This window comes from Eretmochelys imbricata, chromosome 3, assembly GCF_965152235.1.
Source record: "Eretmochelys imbricata isolate rEreImb1 chromosome 3, rEreImb1.hap1, whole genome shotgun sequence".
NCBI classification, from domain to species: Eukaryota; Metazoa; Chordata; order Testudines; family Cheloniidae; genus Eretmochelys; species Eretmochelys imbricata.
Genome location: NC_135574.1, coordinates 103,007,893 through 103,028,519, shown reverse-complemented (window position 1 = coordinate 103,028,519; position 20,627 = coordinate 103,007,893). Strand labels below are relative to the sequence as shown.

General features: G+C 40.3%; 1 protein-coding gene across 4 annotated transcripts in view; it reads left to right on the top strand.

Moving 5' to 3' along the window:
* HBS1L (HBS1 like translational GTPase) overlaps window positions 1-20,627 on the top strand; it is a 114,504-nt gene that overhangs the window by 93,157 nt on the left and 720 nt on the right. For all 4 annotated transcript variants that reach the window (XM_077813070.1, XM_077813067.1, XM_077813072.1 and 1 more), the window contains 9 exons: window positions 402-548; window positions 874-948; window positions 6,159-6,276; window positions 6,479-6,547; window positions 8,751-8,855; window positions 12,249-12,339; window positions 14,096-14,204; window positions 15,247-15,347; window positions 19,291-19,435. In XM_077813070.1, the coding sequence (XP_077669196.1) occupies window positions 402-548; window positions 874-948; window positions 6,159-6,276; window positions 6,479-6,547; window positions 8,751-8,855; window positions 12,249-12,339; window positions 14,096-14,204; window positions 15,247-15,347; window positions 19,291-19,435 (960 nt within the window). The remainder of the gene's footprint in view (window positions 1-401; window positions 549-873; window positions 949-6,158; window positions 6,277-6,478; window positions 6,548-8,750; window positions 8,856-12,248; window positions 12,340-14,095; window positions 14,205-15,246; window positions 15,348-19,290; window positions 19,436-20,627) is intronic.

Sequence of the window (20,627 nt, the reverse complement as noted above, 5' to 3'; positions counted from 1 at the left end):
TTCCTGGGCAGGCCTGAGGGCACGGAGAAGGCATTTCCCTTATACCCATTCTCTGGTTAGTAGAACGCAGGGCCTTTGATGCCCATTTGAAATCCACACTGGAACAGCTCTGTCAGGTAGTTTTAATAGTAGCTCCAGCTGGTTAATAGTTTTAATAAAGTTGCTGTCTCCATATTTAACCATACTCATAGTTACATGAGTGTATGTACATGTCTCATTGTTTCCCTGTCCACATTAGTGATCTAGAAATCAATCCTCATTCAACTGAAGTCATGCTGATATTCTCTTGGTGACCATAGAGGGTTAAGATGTGTTTTTGTGTGACCACTCAGGACCATATTTATCCATAATCCATTCTTCTTGTTGAAATTATTTTCCTAACCATCTTTTTTCTTACCTAGGCTGATGTGGCTATTTTGGTTGTGGATGCTAGCAGGGGGGAGTTTGAAGCAGGGTTCGAGACTGGTGGACAGACTCGAGAACATGGGTTATTGGTTCGCTCTCTTGGAGTAACACAACTGGCAGTTGCAGTCAATAAAATGGACCAGGTACTTGCTTAATAGTTTCCTTTAGTGAACAGTCTTGCGTCCCTTCCTGTGTGCCCTAAATTAAGGGGATCTGTGTTCTGAGGCCAGAAGGTTTGCCCTTTATAGAATAAGGCCCTCAGTTCATTTTCTTTCATAGTGTGCTCTATGCTGTTTTTCTCAAAAATATGGAAGAAACATTATGAACATTTTATTCATTAGGCTTAATCTTTGAACTGAAGTTTTCATAGAAGATCTTAGGGAAGGTACAGTATAAGAGGTCAATATAATTTGTATAGAGAAATATGCCAAAATCCAATATTTTTATCGAAATATGTTTTTATTTTAGGTCAGTTGGCAACAGGAGAGATTTCAGGAAATTACCAGTAAACTTGGCCAGTTTCTTAAACAAGCTGGCTTTAAGGTAAAGTAAATTTAAGATTATGAGATTTGTAAAGGATTGGGGCCTCCTATACAGCACCCTCTTCCTGCTAGATCCAGGCTTGTGCCTGCAGAGCCAGCTCCTTCACTGGGAAAATCCTGCCTAGGGTCCTCACAGAATCCAGGGAGGAGAGTTTTTTCAGTCATTCATTGCTGTGGGATTTTTATTTCAAGCCTTCTTAGTGAAAACCAGGATCAACACTTCACAGCCTCTTGTTTTTGTTGTGTGTGTGAGAGAGAGAGACAGCAAGTTGCCAGTCTTTTCCTATGTGCAGTGGGTAGGGTTTAATCAGCCAGCCAGCTACCAGCCTCTGAACCGAGGGGTATACCATCCCTTATACCTTCACAGATTGTTAACACTTTGTTCATACCTTGCTGGTACACTGGGACTAAGGTGGGATGAGTTTGTATCAGGTTTGCCTGGGCATATCAGCAAGGTCTGGGTTTTTGCTGTGCCGCCTGTGCTGAACCCATTAGTGGGTTAATGGGACATAGCAGAGTCTGAATTGTACCCCACATGCCCTACTAGTGGGTATTTAGGCAGTGTCAGGTGTGGACAGCGAGTGTTTGGTGCCCTTCCAGCAGTCCCACCCTCCCCTTACTTTAGATCTCCTGGGATGCCAGAGTTGTGGCTGGTTGCCTTCTTTGGAGTCTGGAAGGAGTGTTTTCATCAAGGCAGAAGAAAACACTTTCCACATTTTATACATCTTTCTTCTGGTATCCAAGAGGTCTTGTTTAGGGGACTTACTGTAGATAGTACACATTGTGAGTTAGCAAGTGCAATTTTGGGACCCTTCTCATTTGAGAAGGAAGCAGGCTTTGGTCCTGACACTCTTATTGCATGATGGGTGGGGGATGTCATGGGGTCTCCTGAGAGTCTTTTCCAGCCTCAGTAACTGCTCCGATTGTTCTTAACCACCCTTGTACTTTATTATATCTCTTCAGTAGGCCACAGTCGGGAGTATTGTGTACATATTTTTCACAGAGAATAGCCAGCTTCTTCTGCTTGCTTCTGGGGAAGGATACAGGATTAGCTGCAGCCAGTCCTGCCTTGCTTGAGGCTCCCTACTCTCCTCCCTAGCATTTCCTTCCTGTCTGCTTATATAGTCACAATTGTTGTGATTCCTTCCATCCAATTAAGCCCTCAGCTGTATCTCTGCTCAGTCAATTAGCACCCTCTGCCAACTGCCTGGCTTTCAGTCAGGTCCCAATTAATGTATATTGGTGGGGATTTGATGACCCTGTTACAGTGTCACAGTTTAGGGCAACTGCACCTGTATTTCCCCTCTATGGTCTGGCAAGGGCACCCACTTTCAGGCTTCCGGCTCTGCAGCTGGTGCCTTTCTTGGGTAGAGACCCACATCTTGCTCCCATCTGACCAGGGTATTTCCAGGCTGGCAAGTTTCCTGCCTTCCCTGTGTATTCCCAGCAAAAGCCAGTCTGCCTAAGCAGGGCATGCTTTGCTTCTCTTCCCAGAGACTGTACACAGTTTATTTGCCCCAGTTATAAGTCACCACACAGTTCTTTCTAATCAAGCCTATTTTATTCTTCAGGCAAAAACACTGCAGGGAAACAATAAAAGAGCCCACATGCATGGTAATAAGTTTGCCAGAGATCACCCCTTCCAACATGAAGAGAAGTCCTTCAGATCCCTGCCCAGAAGTTTTCCTGTGGTTTCAAGTTCACCACACTGTTTGCTCTGAACAAGAACACAGTCTTATGGGGCCTAAGTAGCCATCCTTTCTAAATGATTGGGGCCTTCTTTGGACCGGAGGTCCTGCCCATTTACTGGATCGGAATAAAACCCTGAATCAGTTCATCACCAGATTATTTATCTCAACCTCCATTCTTTGTCTGCTGGTCTCTTGAGAATCCAGTTTGAACCTTTGAAGAAACTGTGACTAGGTAATCAGCCAGATAATGGTTCCCTTCCCCAGAATAAAGCTTTGAGAGGCTGCTAACCAGAGGAATTTCAGCAGCATGCCCCCTTCTCCTAGAGACATTACATACTTATATGTTGTTGTGAGATTGTAATTGCATTGTTAATACAGTTGCCCACAAAGGTATTGCATTTAATGCAGTAAAGTTTAACTTAATTCCGTAAGGTTTATCCAGGGTATTGCATTATCTGTCACAAGGGGTATATGCATCAATGTCTTAAGCAGTGAGGTTTCTTCTTTGCATAGTGTCCCTATGGGTGCTCCACTGTAAGTGTGTTTGAATCCCTGCGCTGCTGATCAGAGAATTTCGGTAGCAATGTCCATTAGGCCTGCACATGTGCTGTATCTCCTCGTGCTGCGCTAGCCAGCGCATGCAGGCTAACCCCCTCAGTTCCTTCTCAACAGCCCCTGGCTAGAGGCGGAGCCATTAGCAGTCCATTAAGACTGTCGTTTTATTTTACATACCTATAGTTAGTCTCCTAGTTCTAGTTGTAGTCTTCTTCTCCTTTCTTATTTTATTGGAGGGAGGGGAAAAGACTTCAATTTCTTGCCTGCTTTTTCTCCCCTGTCGGGGACCCTTCCCCACAACTGGGTGTGCCCGGTATGCTGGTCTTCAAAAAATGTCTCACTACTAAAGAGGCGATCCCGATTGCAGAGAAGTACTCTCAGTGCATTCACTGCCTCGGGGAAGGCCACATACAACAAATGTGTGGTCTTTGTCAACAACTCTGGCCCAGATCTCACAAAGACAGAGAGGTCTGCCAGAAGACCATCTTCATGGAGGCAGCTCTCACCCCAGTCACCTGGTAGACATGAGTCTTCCCCACAGCCTTCTATGTCTAAGGGCTGTGGGTCGAGAAAACAAGCTACGGACTCCTCTCATAAATCATCTAAGAAGAGAGAGTGAGGTCCCCACAGTGAGCCTTGAGATAGCCATAAGCGATCACCATCTCGCTCGGTGTCTTTGGCACCGAGACCATCTCATGGTCTTAGTACTGAAGATTCCCTTGGCTCATGGAGGCCAGCAGCAACCGGTACTACTGACAGGCCCATGGACCTGATGGGCACGGGCACCGAGTCATCAGCACTGAAGGACAGGAGTAAGCACTCCTCTAAAAAGACACTCCCAGTATGCAAGTCCACATTAGCGCTGCCAGTGACAACTTCAGAACTGCTTCAAGATATTGAGGAACGGGAAGCCGGTACTGAGAACTATGTTCTCCTCCTTCTCCAGATGAAGCTGTCATGCCTCCTCCACCGTCTCTGGCAGATGACTTTTGATCCTTCCAGGAGCTGGCAAAGAGAGTGGCAGACACTCTTTAGATACCATTGGAGGAATTCAAGGACACCCACCATCAACTCCTTGACATCCTCCACTATACATCCTCCTCAAAGATCGCCCTCCTGATTAATGAGGCCGTTTTAGACCCGGCAAAGACTGTGTGGCAGAACCCAGAATCAGTGGTGCCAACCTGCAAGCGAGCAGACAAAAAATACTATGTGCCTGCTAAGGAATCTGAATTCCTATTCTCCCACCTGCCACCCAACCCCATCATGGTGGACGCCTTAAACTCCCGGGGATGACAACACCAGTCAAGGGCTACTCCCTAGGATAGGGATTAGAAGAGTCTTGACATTTTTGGTAGAAAAGCATACTCCTCAGCCATTCTACAATTTTATATCGCCAACTACTAGGCCCTCACGGAGAAATATGATTACATAAATTACTTAAAACTCAATAAGAAAAGGAGGACTTGTGGTACCTTAGAGACTAACAAGTCCTCCTTTTCTTTTTGCGGATACAGACGAACACGGCTGCTACTCTTAAAACTCAATGACTTTATTGAAAAGATGCCAGAAGCATATCGCGACCAATTTAAGGCCATTATCCAGGAGGACCAATTAGTGGCAAAGACATTACTGCAGTTTGCACTCGATACGGCAGCTAGGTCCATCTCCACACCTACGGTGATGCTATGAACGTCATGGCTTCGTTTGTCGGGCTTCCCGAAAGAGGTACCCTACGTCATTCTGATTGCTCCTATTTGGCCAAGACAGACTTACTTGTCACAGCTCGCATCGTGCCCAATGATCCCTCTCCCGGACATTCCGCACCTCCTCTTGCAGAACACTGAAAAATATTTGGGGGTCATGATGAATAATTATATGAACATTAGCTTCTGGTGCGGTGTTGTGGCCAAAATGGCTAATGTGGTCCTGGGATGCATAAACAGGGGAGCCTCAAATAGGAGAAGAGAGGTTATCGTACCTCTGTATTTGGCACCGGTGTGACCGCTGCTCGAATACTGTGTCCATTTCTGGTGCCCACAATTCAAAAAGGATGTTGATAAATTGGAGAGGATTCAGAGAAGAGTCAAAAGAAATGATTAAAGGATTAAAACATGCCTTATAGTGATAGGCTCAAGGAGCTCAGTCTATTTAGCTTAACAAAGAAAAGGGTAAGGGGTGATTTGCTTACAGTCTGTAAGTGCCTGCGTGAGCACAGATATTTAATAATGGGCTTTTCATTCCAGCAGAGAAAGGTATAATATAATCCAGTGGCTGGAAGTTGAAGCTTGACAAATTCATACTGCAAATAAGGTGTAAATTTTTAACAGTGAGGGTGAATAACTATTGGAACAATTTACCAGGAGCTGTAATAGATTCTAAATCACTGACCATTTTTAAATCAAGATTGGATGTGTTTCTAAAAGATATGCTTTAGGAATTATTTTGGGGAAGTTCTATGGGCTGTGTTATAAAGAAGGTCACACTGGATGATCGCAGTTGTCCTTTCTGGTCTTGGAATCTGTGAATCTAGGCCATTGTGGCAAACTAGCAACCTGCACTGGAAAATTCCTGCCAGTTGAGGGATAGGGTTAGGGGTTCTTCGCTGAGTTCAGTTGTTGATTACAGTTAATAGAGTTGCAGCCTTGACATGTAACCTATATTTCTGTGTTTGTCTCATTGCTTCGATGTACAGTAAATAGAAGGAAGCTGGATCAGCCAGAAAGGCCTTCAAATTTTGAATAAATTGAGTGTCCATCTTAATAGAAGCCAAGTGTTATCTTATTGGGCACAGTATTTTCTTTTTCATTCAAGGGAAATGTGGAATAGTAAGCAAAGGGTCCATAAGCTTAAAAACAGTTATAATATTGAAAATGTGCTCTTTGCTGCTGCTTTTTCATGAAGGTACCATTTTAGAGAAACACTGTATATTTATTGTAGACTTTTGTTTTGTTTTGTTAATAAGGAGTCCGATGTAGCTTATATCCCTACAAGTGGTCTTGGTGGTGAAAATCTAGTCACAAGCTGTCGATCAAGTGAACTCACTGAATGGTATAAGGGAAAATGTTTGTTAGAACAAATTGGTGAGTGTACCATTCTGCTTGATTTAATATTTATTTGGTACATTGTAATCTTGTTTATATCAAAAATGTTCTTTTGTGGGGAGGGAAGTTGGGTGGGGGAATAGAATGCAATATAGTTGATTACTTAAGTGAGAAATTGTGAGATGGTCTTTTTGATTACTAAATACAGGAAATCTCAAGGTATTATCAATTTTTTTTTCAGATTCTTTCAAGCCACCACAGAGATCAGTGGATAAACCATTTAGATTATGCGTGTCTGATGTTTTTAAAGGTTGGTTTTACTGTGTATAAATTTTATTTGACCAATCATTTTGAAGATGTAAATAAATCTCTCACATGAATGCACACACATGTAATATGTATGTGTGTGTGTATTCTGAAATAATTTTAAATAATTTTAAAATCATATTTCTTATACTGTTAAAATCTGACCATAAAATAAGTGTAAAAAGAGACTTCTGTTCAGGGGATTATTCTTCTTTTCTGTGTGCAAAGCACTTTTATTATTGTGTGTATTATTATTCATATGGTAGAGAAACTGAGGTAAAAGATTGTGGCTTGCTCATGGCCATACAATGAGTTGGTTGCAGAATGGGGAATAGAAATCAGGGGTCCTGGCTTCCAATCCAGTTCTTATTCTTTGAGACCATTACTAAGTGACACCGTGATCTGAGATTTAATATCCAACCTGACATAGTATCCATTAACGTATTGCCATATCATAAATTGTATTGTTTTACTGTTGAAACTTTAAGATTTTATCATATTGTTTGTATAGTGTGTACATACTTGGAATCAGAGTGATCGTATAGTAATCTGAACATCAGGTTTAAAAAGCCAGTGAAAATGGAATTAGGTTCAAATATTGGCAATGGTAGAAAAATGCATTCCATGCAGATTGGGAGAGGGTCTTTTTCAAAGAGACCTTTAAAAACTTAGGACCTATCAGCTCTGCAAGAACATTGAGGATCTCATGGTAAATACTGTAACACTAGATAAGGGTTTGTCCCAGTACCTTGGCCAAAATTTCCAGTACTACCACCATGACTGTACTGTGTATTGCATATGAGAGTAAATGTCATTACAGTTTTGCTATATGTATATAGTATGTAAAGCTCATTGAGAACCTTTGTGATGAAAGGCTTTATTATTTGCAGTAACTAATTTTGCATTGAGCTTAGTTTTACAGATATACTAAAGAACTAAAATGAATAATTTCAGTAAGCCTACTCTATAAGAAAATCTGCATTTTCCAAGTTTATTGGTGGTGGTGATTATGGGAAGTATATCCCTGTTTACAGATATAGGGTCTGTTGTTTAAATAGTAAATATTATTATAGTTGCACATACAGATCACACCAAGAATTTCTGCATTCAAAGCTAGCTTTGAACATGCATCCAGCTTTGAAATTTGGGCTCATAGTTTTTGATTTTAGGTTTTTGGTTTTTTTCTAGCATACACAGTTCTCTCACTTTCCACACTTTTGGGGTGTTATGTTTTTTATCATTTGACCAACACAGTAATAATTCATCTATAAGTTTGCTCTAATGGAGAGGAAAAATGTCCCATTGGCACATCTGGTAATGCTTTTCTAGGTACATATACTGGAGCACCTTACAGTAATGGCAATGAGTAGGAAAGGAGGAAATGTATTCCATCTCTGATGAATATAGCATACATACATACATAGAAGAAGTGTTTCCAGATGCACACTGAAACTTTAAAAACTTTGTTTAAAAAGACATTTTGTGTAAAACCAAACATACCTGCATATATGCAGTCTCCATAGTTTGGGAGAAACAACTTTGCTTCAAGTGTGTCCGTAAGAGCAAGAATAGTAACATACGACTCACCTTTTAATAAATAACCAATGTGAACATTCCTATGACTAGAAATGTACCCAGTATATAGACCTTCAAAGTGAGAAATATACTTTGTAAATCCAATACTTCTTTATTCATAAAATATGCTACACTCTTCCACCATTATTGCGGTAAGTTTGGGTGGCAAACCAATCTTTAGCTGATTTTCCGAGAGTATAAAATGCCAATAGAGCTCCCATAATTTCTGGTTCATTGGACAATAAACATGCATGAGGGTTTATTAAGGTGTCTCAATAAATATTTTTGTCTGTAAACAGTGTTTGGGGTGCTTAAAATAGGCTAATGATCTAATTCTTGTATTGAAGAGCTAAAAACTGGATATTTATGCAACCACATGAATTTTAAAGTACAGGTTTCTGCTCTTAGTTAAGAAAAATATCAGATCAAGGGGTTTTGGAATTAATGGTTTGTTTTCAGTATGATGTAAAACTGGTGACTTTACAAGTAATGAATACTGACTCAGCTGAGAAAATGCTTTTTATCACATTAAAATCTGTCTACATTGCTAATGGGTTAATTGTATATAAAAATGCATCTTACCATATAGTTAATTGTTTTATTATTTTAAATGATTAACATGCTTGTTACAGACCAAGGATCAGGATTTTGTGTGACTGGTAAAATAGAAGCAGGATATATACAGACTGGAGACCGACTTCTGGCTATGCCTCCCAATGAAACTTGCACTGCAAAAGGTATAGTATTCAAAAGCTTGTTTACTTTCAGGTCAATACTGGTCTAGGAACAGTTACTGAAATGGTAACAGGTTGTCAAACTGATACTAACTGTCAAACATAACATGTGAAAGCATAAACGAATTTTAGATGTGACGGTATAAATATCTGTCTTTGAAAGATATGTGAAAGTTCGTATGGGTTTTCATCTTTTTTACAGTGCTAGTTATACCAAATTTGTCAGCCTCATGTTTTTTTGAGTGAAAATATGAGAATTCTGCAGTTCATAGCTATAAAATGTATGAAACACAAAAAATCATTAGTAGTCAGATTTACTTATGAGCATTGCTATTTTTGTGTGGGTTTTAAACAGCCCTTGCAGGTAAACCTTAACTGCTGAAGATTTTTATATCCTGTTGTGCTGTAAGACATTCCTTGCTGGTGATGGAGGTACTTAGCAGACCAACTGGATCCCAGGTGCTCAGGGGAGAATTGCAAATATATTTCTGCAGTCTTAAAAATTTCAAGGAACAAAAGAGTGTTAAATCATATTTCCCTTTCAAAATATGCCAAATAAATTTCAGCATTTAATTTTATTTTTTCACGGTTTTCTTAATTCCTGTATCAACAAATGGAAGAGAGAATGGAATTTGTGTTGAAAATAAGTTTTGTTTCAGTGTATTTTTCTGATGATGGTAAAAAGTTACATAACTGAGGAAAATTGCTGAATATCTATTTGTGTTAACAATTAAGTATATAGTATTCAGCATTGGGGGAAATTAAAACCCATTTTTCTGATTTCGTCATATGGAAGAGTTGATGCTAAATTTATTATTTGTTTTGTACCACTGGTTAATGACTGAACAATTTAGCCCTCGTGAAAAAAAATTCAAAATATTTGTGCGCTGATATTAATATGCAAAGTAATGGCTGGTACATTTAAATATGTTAAGGTGAAAATGCTTCTCCATTACATGGAACAGAAGTAAAAAACATAACATTATTATGTGTTGGAACAAAATCGGCAAAATCTTCATACAGTTTGCAGTAGTAAAATGCATAGATATGCCCTGCTAGATATATTTAAACTAGATGAAAAATAACAATGGTTTAAAACATATGTTTATATGTGTCTTTTCTCCAGTGCACTCTGTTGCTCTGGTTCTCTAGTGCATTAGAGTCCAAGGGCAAGTTACAGCAGTCAGAGTATGCTAAGTGCGGGGATGCCCTGGCCACTTTCCTACACAGGTTGCAGGAGAGGAGGAGGTAGCACAGAAACTACTATGATTGGTCTACGTCATCTGGGGATCCTCCATCCTATGTTGGGAAGATCCATCCGGTGCTGGAGCATCACATAGTGGCTCAAATGTAGCTGAGGATTTGGAGTCATTATTTATTACATGCTTACATTTAAGGAAGAGAAAATAATGTAATATATTTATATTTCAATACAAACTTGAGGCATGCTAACTTGTATATGGTATGCTATTAGCTTATCACTTCTAACAGAAAGAAAAGTCTGAAGTTCATTTATCCATGTATGGGAGTGCCACCTGTAGGTGAAGTAATTATCAACACGGCTTAACAAAGTAGTTCCTCATGACATTGACATGCTTGAATTTGAATGACTCTATGCCTGTTCTGGAAGGGAGCAGGAGAGAGAGATTTGAAAACTAAGAAATACAGTTTGGTACATGTTAACATGGAATGTGTTTTGTTTAAATTGTTGTGATCTGCAGTGAAACAGACCTAGGTCTGTGGATGTGTGCAGTATTTACCAAAGTTTTCATTTTATAACACTTACCTTTCTTCTGATCAATATCATTCATTTAAAAGTCATGATGAATTTTTTATTCTCACCTATAAGTCTACACCAGTGGTCACCAACTGGTCGATCGCGATCTCCAGTGATGCAGTGTGCCCACCTCCCTCCCACACTGCTCCCGGAAGTGGCCAGTGCAGCCCAGGGGGCAGGGGTCTCCCTCCGCGTGCTGCTCCTGCCTGCAAACACCACCCATCCCCGCAGCTCCCATTGGCCGGGAGAGCTGCGGGGGCAGTGCTTGCAGAGAGGGTCAGTGCATGGAGCCACGTGCCCCCCGTCAGTCTCCCCCCCGGGGGCGCATTGGCCTTTTCCGGGAGTGGTGTGGGACTGGAGTAGGCATAGGAGTCGCTGGAGGTAAGTGCTGCCCGGCAGGAGGCCACACCCTAAACCTCATCCCTGAGTCCCCTCCCAGAGCCAGCACCCCATACCCCCTCCTGCACCCTGAACCCTCTCCTGTACCCCAAGCCCTACCCTGAGCCCCCTCCCAGAGCCAGCATCCCAAATCCCCTCCTGTACCCCAGCCCTGAGTCCCCTCTTGAAGCCAGTATCCCATACCCCCTTCTTCACCCCGAACCTCCTCCTGCACCCCAAGCTGCAGCCTGGAGCCCCCTCGCAGAGCCAGCACCCTGTACCCCCTCCTGCACCTCAGCACTGCCCCACCGTGGAGCCCCCTCCTGCACCCAAACTCCCTCCCAGAGCCTGCACCCTGCAACCCCTCCTGCACCCCAACACTCTGCCCCAGCCAGGAGCCCCCTCCTGCACCCAAACTCCCTCCTAGAGTTTGCACCTCTCACCCCCTCCTGCACCCCAAACCCCTATCCCAGGGTCAGCCCAGAGCCCCCCCCCCCCCCCCCCGAACCCCAACACTCTACCCCAGCCTGGTGAAAGTGAGTGAGGGTGGGGGAGAGCAAGCAATGGAGAAAAGGGGAGATGGAACGAGCAGGGTGGGGCTTTGGGGAAGGGGCGGGCATCAGGGAAGGGGAAGGGTAGATCCTGTGTTGCCCTTAGATTAAAAAAGTGATCTTGAGCGTAAAAAGGTTGGAGATCACTGGTCTACACCCATGAGTGCATACCTCACAAACAGAATATAATACCTATTTAGTAGCTTTCTAATAGATAACATGATGCTGCAACCCAAAATCATTTGTTGCATCCTTCTATGACAGTGAGCCAGCGAGCGCTAACCCATGTAGGGTAAATGAAAGTTGACACTAGAACCATTAAGGAACATGAAAGGCGGTGTAAAATATTCATGTGCATCAGAGGATGGGTGGGGCAAGCACTGTGGTATTAGTGCACAGTAGTATTTTCGAGACCGCATCATCTGCACTGTGTGACTAGCGGCAGGTCCACTCCCATGACTTAGACAAAGCCATATTAATATACAGGGTGGAGTGAGAGCGATAAGTCCTGACCAAAAAAAAAAATTGTTTCCTTTGTGCTTTTAATCAAAAGCTTTTACTCTCAGCCCATTCATATTGAAAATTGATGAGTAATGGTTGATGAAGCACAAATGGCCCAAACAGAGCTGTATGTTTGTAGCTCAGAACCTAGGTACTTCACTGTGAGGTTCTGTTCTTACTCATTTCCAGGAATCACACTGCATGATGAACCAGTTGATTGGGCTGCAGCAGGAGATCACGTTAGTCTCACTTTGACCGGCATGGATATCATCAAAATCAAGTGAGTCCAAATCTGAGTTTCAGTCTAAGCAACCGTTTGTTTTTAATGAAAAACCTTGTAACTACTACACTTTACAGTCAGCGGTTTACTTGAAGAATGATTTGGTTACCAGGATATTTAAAACCAAAGTGATGCATATCACCTGGCCTGCATGTACAAACGTTGGAAACATCTGCTGCATGTGCAACGGCAACCTCAGAAGAACACTGTTCGTGTTCATGATTAATTCACCCTAATAATGGCAGAAGTGACTGTAAAAGCCTTTTGCTTATGCTTCCCATTCTTGGAATCTTAAAACATACATCTTAATTGCTAAATGGAACTTCAGAGAATACTCTAATATTATATTTAGAATTTAGATAGTATAAAAGATTTACCAAGAATTCACCAAATTGTAAATCATCCAGACAACAAAGCATGTCTAAACTGCCAGCACGTACAAGCCTTGTACCAGTAACTAAATATGGCCAAATTTGTAGTGAACAATTCATTCAATAAATTTAGGCCCTTATTCTGTTTCTAAATTATTGGGAAACAGATGTCAATTTTTCAAATAAATAATAAATGGTTTATATAAGCATATTTCAGCCTACTCATATCTAACAATGTGTTTGCCACAACTGTTGCAATGAGTATTGGCTATTTGTAAATTGCTATTCATGCAACATTGTTGGTAACATAATCCATATGGCTTCTTTTCTGCTTCTGGGTCAGACTGCCAAACTCACATGGGTCTTTCAAGCTGGTTGACCAAATGCTTCTAGCCTCTATATTTGTGCAAATTTATACTTTGTTTATGAAAGGAAAGAAGACAGTTATTTTGATTTCCTTCACTGCAGTGGTATTCCTGTGAGAAGTCCTTGTGCTGTTGTCAAATGGAGTTAGGGTGGGATTTGTGCTGTCCATGTTCTGTAGGTGGTTTATCTTGGGTGATGTAAATTTTTGGGAAGTAGAGGTCCTTAAGTTTCAGGTCTATTGAAATTGTTGGTATTTTGTTCTGTCCAATTCCTAGGGCATGGCTGCGTTGCCCAGATCCCTTGGCCAAAGTTTTTTTTATGGTCATGTTTAAAAGGGTACAACTGATGATGTTGTGTGTGAGTAGCAAAGTGATGTATGCATGGGATAGGGCATTGGTTTTCTTTCTGTATGTTTTTTTTGTTAGTGGAGATCTGGTTAGTTCTGAGTGACACAGGGCAACGCTCATCCCCATCTCCCTTTGCCCACAAAAAAATGATTTCTTGATTTAACATTGCCAGTTGCTCTTCTTAGATTCAGTATAGTTCTATTATGAAGGTGGATTTATTTTTTGCAACTGAATATAGTGCTGATGAAAGTTGCAAGGTTTGACAATGCTGGAGATTGAAGCCCTCAAGGTACAGAACAGGTAAATAATAGGCAGCAGCACTGCAAATTTGCCCATCCCAAAATATCTTGCAGAGAGATGACCTCTGGGTGACAGGCTAATTTATTCTCCTAAGTGTCTTTTCTCACCAAATAATGTCATTTCAGAAGAATTTTAGCAGTGGAGGTACTTGTCCATTTGGATCTTGCCATAATTCTTTGTGCTCACCCATAAAACAGCTTTTATATCCTGTAGTAATGCACTTGACTGGGTGCTTTAACAGTGTGATGTTTTCTTTTCACATACAGCATATTAATGTGTCACTTCTTTAACTTAGTGTTTACTTAAAAATATACTGCTTAACATTTTTCCAATATGCTATCAGAATATTTGTCTTTTTTCTTCCTCTTGTAGTGTTGGCTGTATATTTTGTGGTCTCAAGGAACCCATCAAAGCCTGCACTCGTTTCAGAGCTCGAGTCCTCATCTTTAATATTGATGTCCCCATTACTAAAGGATTCCCAGTAAGTCTTGAAATATTCTTCTCTTTGAATGTTCTGATTTTCTTTCTAGGTGGCTCAGTATTCTTTTTGATAAAAACCAATTTTAAACTCGGAGAGGAAAAACTTAGTAAACAAAATTGTGAAATCAGTGGCATTCTCTTGAAATTCCAGATTCTAGTTTAAAGAGGCTGCAGAGTTACAGCTTTGGAGGTAGATGCCTGTGTCTGCTGGTTTCTGATATGATGATATGCCCTGTTCAGAGAATGTGGGGGTTTCAGCCATGCCTGTCATTAATAAGACAGTATATGCGTGATTGTAGAAATGCACTTGGCTGTAAATTACCTAAAAATCTCAGTACCTGCCACAGGACTGCACTGATGTGGTAGGGTTCAAAAATGGATAGTAACCAAAAAACTTAGAGTGAATGAAGTATTTATTGTAATGTGTAAAAGTATAACTCATAAGAGTGATCTAGCAGTCATGTCCACAAAGATCCCATAAAGTCCAGGATGTGGCTCCCCAGGAGATAAGCTCTGAGTGAAAGAACATGTTTATGTTTACATTGTAATTTGAGGTGTGATTGCAGCAAGCACAGACACCCCTGAGTTAGCTTGGATCTAGCTAGCTTGAGTAACAATAGCCGTGTAGCCATAGCAGTATGGGCTCTATAAGTCTGCCTGGGACCCTGGGTATATACTCAGGAGGCTATCCCTCGCTTCCACTGCTTCATTGCTATTGTTACTTGAGCTAGTGCTAGCTCAGGTCTGTCTACATGTGCTGCAGTTGCATCTCAAATTGCAGTGAGTGTTTGTGAACATGAGGTACAAATGCTTCACTGAGGAATGTCCATCAGTAAAGCAATGGATTTTATACGGATGCCAGCGTGTTGTGCTACCATTGGGCCAGTTCTTTATTTTGGCATGTGCATTAGTAGACAGAATTTTTCAGAAGTCAAACTTCAGAGCTTGAGGATCTTTCAGGCTCTTACAATGTAGGTAGGTGTAAATGTAGAATTTTAAAATGCAAGTTACTAACTGAAAAAAGTAAACTATTGTTATTTTAGGTGCTTTTACACTATCAAACTGTAAGTGAGCCTGCCACTATTAGACGATTATTGAGTATCCTTCACAAGAGTACTGGCGAAGTCACAAAGAAAAAACCGAAGTAAGTATTTGCAAGGTGAACATTAATTACCATAGAAATTTGGCAGGTTCAAATTGGTTAATATAAAACAAATTGGATCATATTATTCCCAAACATATTCTGTTTAACGATAAAGTAATAATATACTTGCATATTCTATACTGCTTTTCATCTGTAGAGCTCAAAGCACTTTATAAAGCAAGGTGAGTATCTTTAGCCTTGTTTTGCAGCTGCTAAGGCACAGAGAAGTGAATTGACTTGCCCAGTGTCACACAACAGGTCATTAGCAGAGTCAGGAATAAAACATGGATTCCCTGATTCCCACCTCAGTGCCCTGTTCACTAGATCATGCTGCTGTAGTTTTATTTCCTGAAACAGGATAGAGTCTACAGTATGGTTTTAGACACTGGTTGACATATTGTTGCATGGCTGTGACATCGCCAAAATGGCCCACTCCCAGCGAATGCATGGCTGGACCTCGCACTGAAAAGAAATGCAGAGGAAATCCTGAATCCTAGAAAAAAGATTCGTGTGTTTTGTCTCTAGAGAAGAGATGATATCAGTGCCCCTCAGTATTCTGCACTTTCTCTCTCATCTCACACTGATTTTTTTTCTTCTGCTCTCACAAGCTAAGCAGAGATAGCAGACTCACTACTTGGTTGGGTGACCACTAGGGGGGAAATGGAGGTGATGGTGATTCAGTAGAGAGCACTCATCTGTCTAAAGCAGTATTAAATCAATGCCCCAGCTTGCCGGTATTGTCGTTCACATGAGACTTAAAACTGAGATCCTGCTGCTTGTGGTCATTAAAGATCCCTTGATCTTTCACAAGAGTAGGGTTATTAGCCTTGGTGTTTAACCAACATCCCTCTTGGGTAATTACATTCTGCTTGATTGAATTTAAAAATCCAACGTGTAGTTTCAGTTGGACACAACATTTTTCCCTGTTTGCCCTAAGCTGTTGTGTGTTAGTACTGTGCACTGTTAAACAGTTGTCCCATGTTGTTCTACATATGGAAGTATTTAATTCCTGTAATTTCTAGTGTCTGTAACACACTTTGACATGCACCTAGATCGGGGTTCTCAAACTAGGGGTTGTGACCCTTCAGGGGGTCACAGTGTTATTACATGGGGGGTCGTGAGCTGTCAGCCTCCATCCCAAGCTCCGCTTTGCCTCCAGCATTTATAATGGTGTTAAATATATTAAAAAGTATTTTTAATTTATAAGGGGGGGTCGCACTCAGAGGCATGCTATGTGAAAGGGGTCACCAGTACAGAAGTTTGAGAACCACTGACCTAGATGAAAACTGCTATGTAAATGAAACATCATTAATTATTAACAGCAATTTAGAAAGAGACTACACATCCAACTTGTGGAAAAAATTATCTACAGTGTTTGGCATTTAGTAATAATAGAGAAAGTTGGGAGAGAGCTTTTAAAAATTTACATTTTATTTCAGAACACAAATAGATGAAGCAATATTTAAGTAATCTGAAAGGAAAATGCACAGGGAGCTCTTAGTTCAGCTGGAGTTTACAAAATTCTCTAACTAGAGTTGTCTGCTTTAAAAAGGAGAATTTCACAAAGCTGAAAACAATTTATGAGCTAAATCAGTTGGGAGAAATTATTTAAACAAAAGAAATATGAATGATAATTGGGAGTTATTTAAGAACATTTTAATAGATGCCCCAAAAGCCTCATTTGGGAAAGAAGGCTGTATTGGTTGGCTGAGAGGGAAATGAAAGCAGCTATTTAAAAAAAATTCTGTAATATATAACAAATGAAAAAAGAGGAAGTTGATAGTAATGAATATAAATTCCAAGATAGGATTTGTAGAAAATTGAGAAGGGAAGCGTTCGGACACAAGGAGAATCTATGACCAGCACAGTTGAGGACAATAAGGAGGCGTTTTAAAAGTGCATTAGGAACAAAAGGAATCTTAACAACGGTATTGGTCCATTACTAGATTGAAATAATAGTAGTAATGCAATATAAGTCAATGATAATGCAGAAAAGGCAGAAGTATTCAGTAAAAATGTCTGTTTTAGAGAAAAAGCCAGATGATGTATTCATATCACACGATGACCATGAAATACTTTCCATTTCAAATGAAATTGAAAATGCTAAGTAAGCAGCTACTAAAGTCAGCAGGTCCAGATAACTTGCATACAAGAGTTTTAAAAGAGCTGGCTGAGGAGCTCTCTGGACCATTAATGCTGTTTTTCAATAAGTATTGGAACATTGGGGAAGTTCCAGAGAACTGAAAGAAAGCTTAATATTGTGCCACTATTTAAAAAGGGGAAATGGAATGACTTTAGTAATTATAGGTCTGTCAGCCTTACTTCCGTCCTGGCCAAAATAATGGCATGGTTGATACAGGACTTGAAAAAGAATTAAAGGAGAATAATATAACTAATGGCAATCAGCATGGTTTATGGTAAACAGATCCTGTCAAACTAACTTGATATCTTTATTCAATAAGATCATAAGTTTAGTTGATAAAGATAATAACGTTGATGTAATATATATAGACTTCTGTAAGGTATTTCATTTGGTTCCATATGACATTTTGATTAAGAAACTAGATTGATACAAAATCAACGTGGTATATACATTAACTGGATTAAAGCGCGGTTAACTGATAAGTCTCAAAATGTAATTGTAAATGGGGAATCATCATCAAGCAGCTGTGTTTCTAATGGAGTCCTACAAGGATTGGTTCTTAGCCCGACACTATTTAACATTTTCATCAGTGACCTGGAAGAAAAGACAAAATCATCACTGATAAAGCTTGTGGAGAACACAAAATTTGGGGGAGTGGTACATAATGAAGAGGACAGGTTACCGATCAAATGCAATCTGGATAGCTTGGTAAACTGGGTGCAAGCAGACAATATGCATTTTAGTACAGCCGAGTGTACACTCATAATGTTTAGGGACAAAGGATGTGGGTCATACTTACAGGATGGGGTTCTCTATCCTAGGAAGCCATGACTCTGAAAAAGTCTTGGGAGTGAGGGTGAATAATCAGCTGAACATGAGCTTCCATTGCAATGCTGTGGCCCAAAAGGCTACTGCTATCCTTGGATGTATAAACAGAGGAATATTGAGTAGGACTAGGAAGGTTTATTACTGCTGTATTTGGCAGTGGTGTGACTGCTGTTGGAATACTGTGTTCAGGTCTGCTATCCACAGTTCAAGAAGGATGTTAATTAATTGTACAGGTTTCAGAGAAGAACCATGAGAATGGGGGGAGGGATAGCTCAGTGGTTTGAGCATTGGCCTGCTAAATCCAGGGTTGTGAGTTCAATCCTTGAGGGGGCCAATTCGGATTTTGGGGCAAAAATTGGGGATTGGTCCTACTTTGAGCAGGGGTTGGACTAGGTGACCTCCTGAGGTCCCTTCCAACCCTGATATTCTATGAATGATTAAAGGATTGGAAAACATGCCTTATAGTGATAGACGCAAGGTGCTCCATCTGTTTTACTTAACAAAGTGAAGGTTGGGGGTAACTTGGTCACAGTCTGTAAGTACCTACTTGGGGAACAGAAATTTGATAATAGAAGGTTCTTTAGTCCAACAAACAAAGGTATAAAAGATCCAGTGGCTGGAAGTTGAAGCTAGACAAGTTCAAACTAGAAATATGGCACAAATCTTTAACAGTGAGGGTAATTAACCATTGGAACAACTTTCCAAGAGGGATAGTCACTCAAAAGTTTTAAATGAAGATTGGATGTTTTTCTAAAAGATTCTCAAACAAGAATTAATTAAGGGAAGTCTTATGGTCTGTGTTAAACCTGAGGTCAGACTCAATTATCATAGTGGTCCCTGCTGGCCTTATAATGTATTAATCTATAACTTGCAATTGGATTAGATTTTTTATCTGCTGACAGATGTTTCACTGTTATTTTATAGATATATTGATAGATATAAAAATTGGGTGTTTTAATATTTTGTTTGCAGGGTCCTCACTAAAGGACAGAATGCTTTAATAGAACTACAAACACAAAGGCCTGTTGCCCTGGAATTGTACAAAGATTTTAAAGAACTTGGAAGGTTTATGTTACGCTACAGCGGATCCACTATAGCTGCAGGAGTTGTCACAGAGGTACGATGCTTTTGTAACAGACTTTCTAGAATGTTGATTATGGAGAGGTGGCAGCTTCTCCATAATAAAGGTTTGCAATCAGTTTCCATGACAAAGCCCTATTTTATCAGCCCCATTACTATGGATTGGGAAATTAATTTGACCTGAAAATTGCCAGATGTACTGTGAAGACAAAGGAGAACGCTTCTGCAAAGTTTTGAGGAAAATTTGTCAAACTGTTCTTTGAATTACAGGTCATTAAATGAAAAGAACCACGGTTTGAAATTTTAAAATGTCTCTTCTTCATATCACTCCAGCTAAAAAATGGCTTATTACTATCCCTTCAAAGTTTCCACATAGATAAACTTTCCTGAAAACTTTTCCCCCAACTATGTTTAAAGAAAATAGGTTGCAATTAAGCAACATTGTTAATTTTTGTTGTTACTAGCTTTGGGCCCAGTCCTAGTCCCACTGAATTTAAAGGGCTTGTAAACCGAATCCTGCTTGCACAGATGGCTGTAGGAGTTTTCTGCTGTTAACTTCAGAAGACTCAGGGACAGGCACTATGCGCATGTGTAAAGACTTTTTGTCTTCTATTATCAGGATTGCACCTTTGAAAATATAAAGATTCTTCTAAACTGACAGACAGTGTCGTCTTTTTTGAGGCCTGTGTTTTTGGATCTGTAGGACCTGAGTTCTCGTTCCAGCTGTGTTTAGTGTGTTATGGAAAGGTGCTGGTATCATCCCACTTTTATACAGAGGCCCATGGTTTAATTATTAGAACTCTTATCCCTGTGCTTAAAACAATTTCCCAGAGCTCGTGAGGCTTTGTGAACTATGTTACAAAGGTGTCTTAACATACTTTCTTGTCACAGTTTACACAGGACTCCGAGCTAGGGCCATGATCTTATAAATCACTTGCACACATTTAACGTCGCTACTGTGAGGTGTCCCATTGGGACTCCTCATAGTAATAAAGTTAAGCACATGCCTAAGTGCCAGTAGGTTGGGGCCTAAATAAGCTTGTGGCTTGTTAGGCCCTTCTTTGGAAATAACTTTTTGTAGGACTCAGTGTTGTTTCAAAGAATTTTAGAGAAAATTCAGACTATTGTCCCTGAAAATGTATCGGTAGATAATCTATTAGAATGTATACATTATGACCCTTTGGTGGTGGTCTCTGTTTTTTTGCTGTAGTATTTTCATTTGTTTTGTT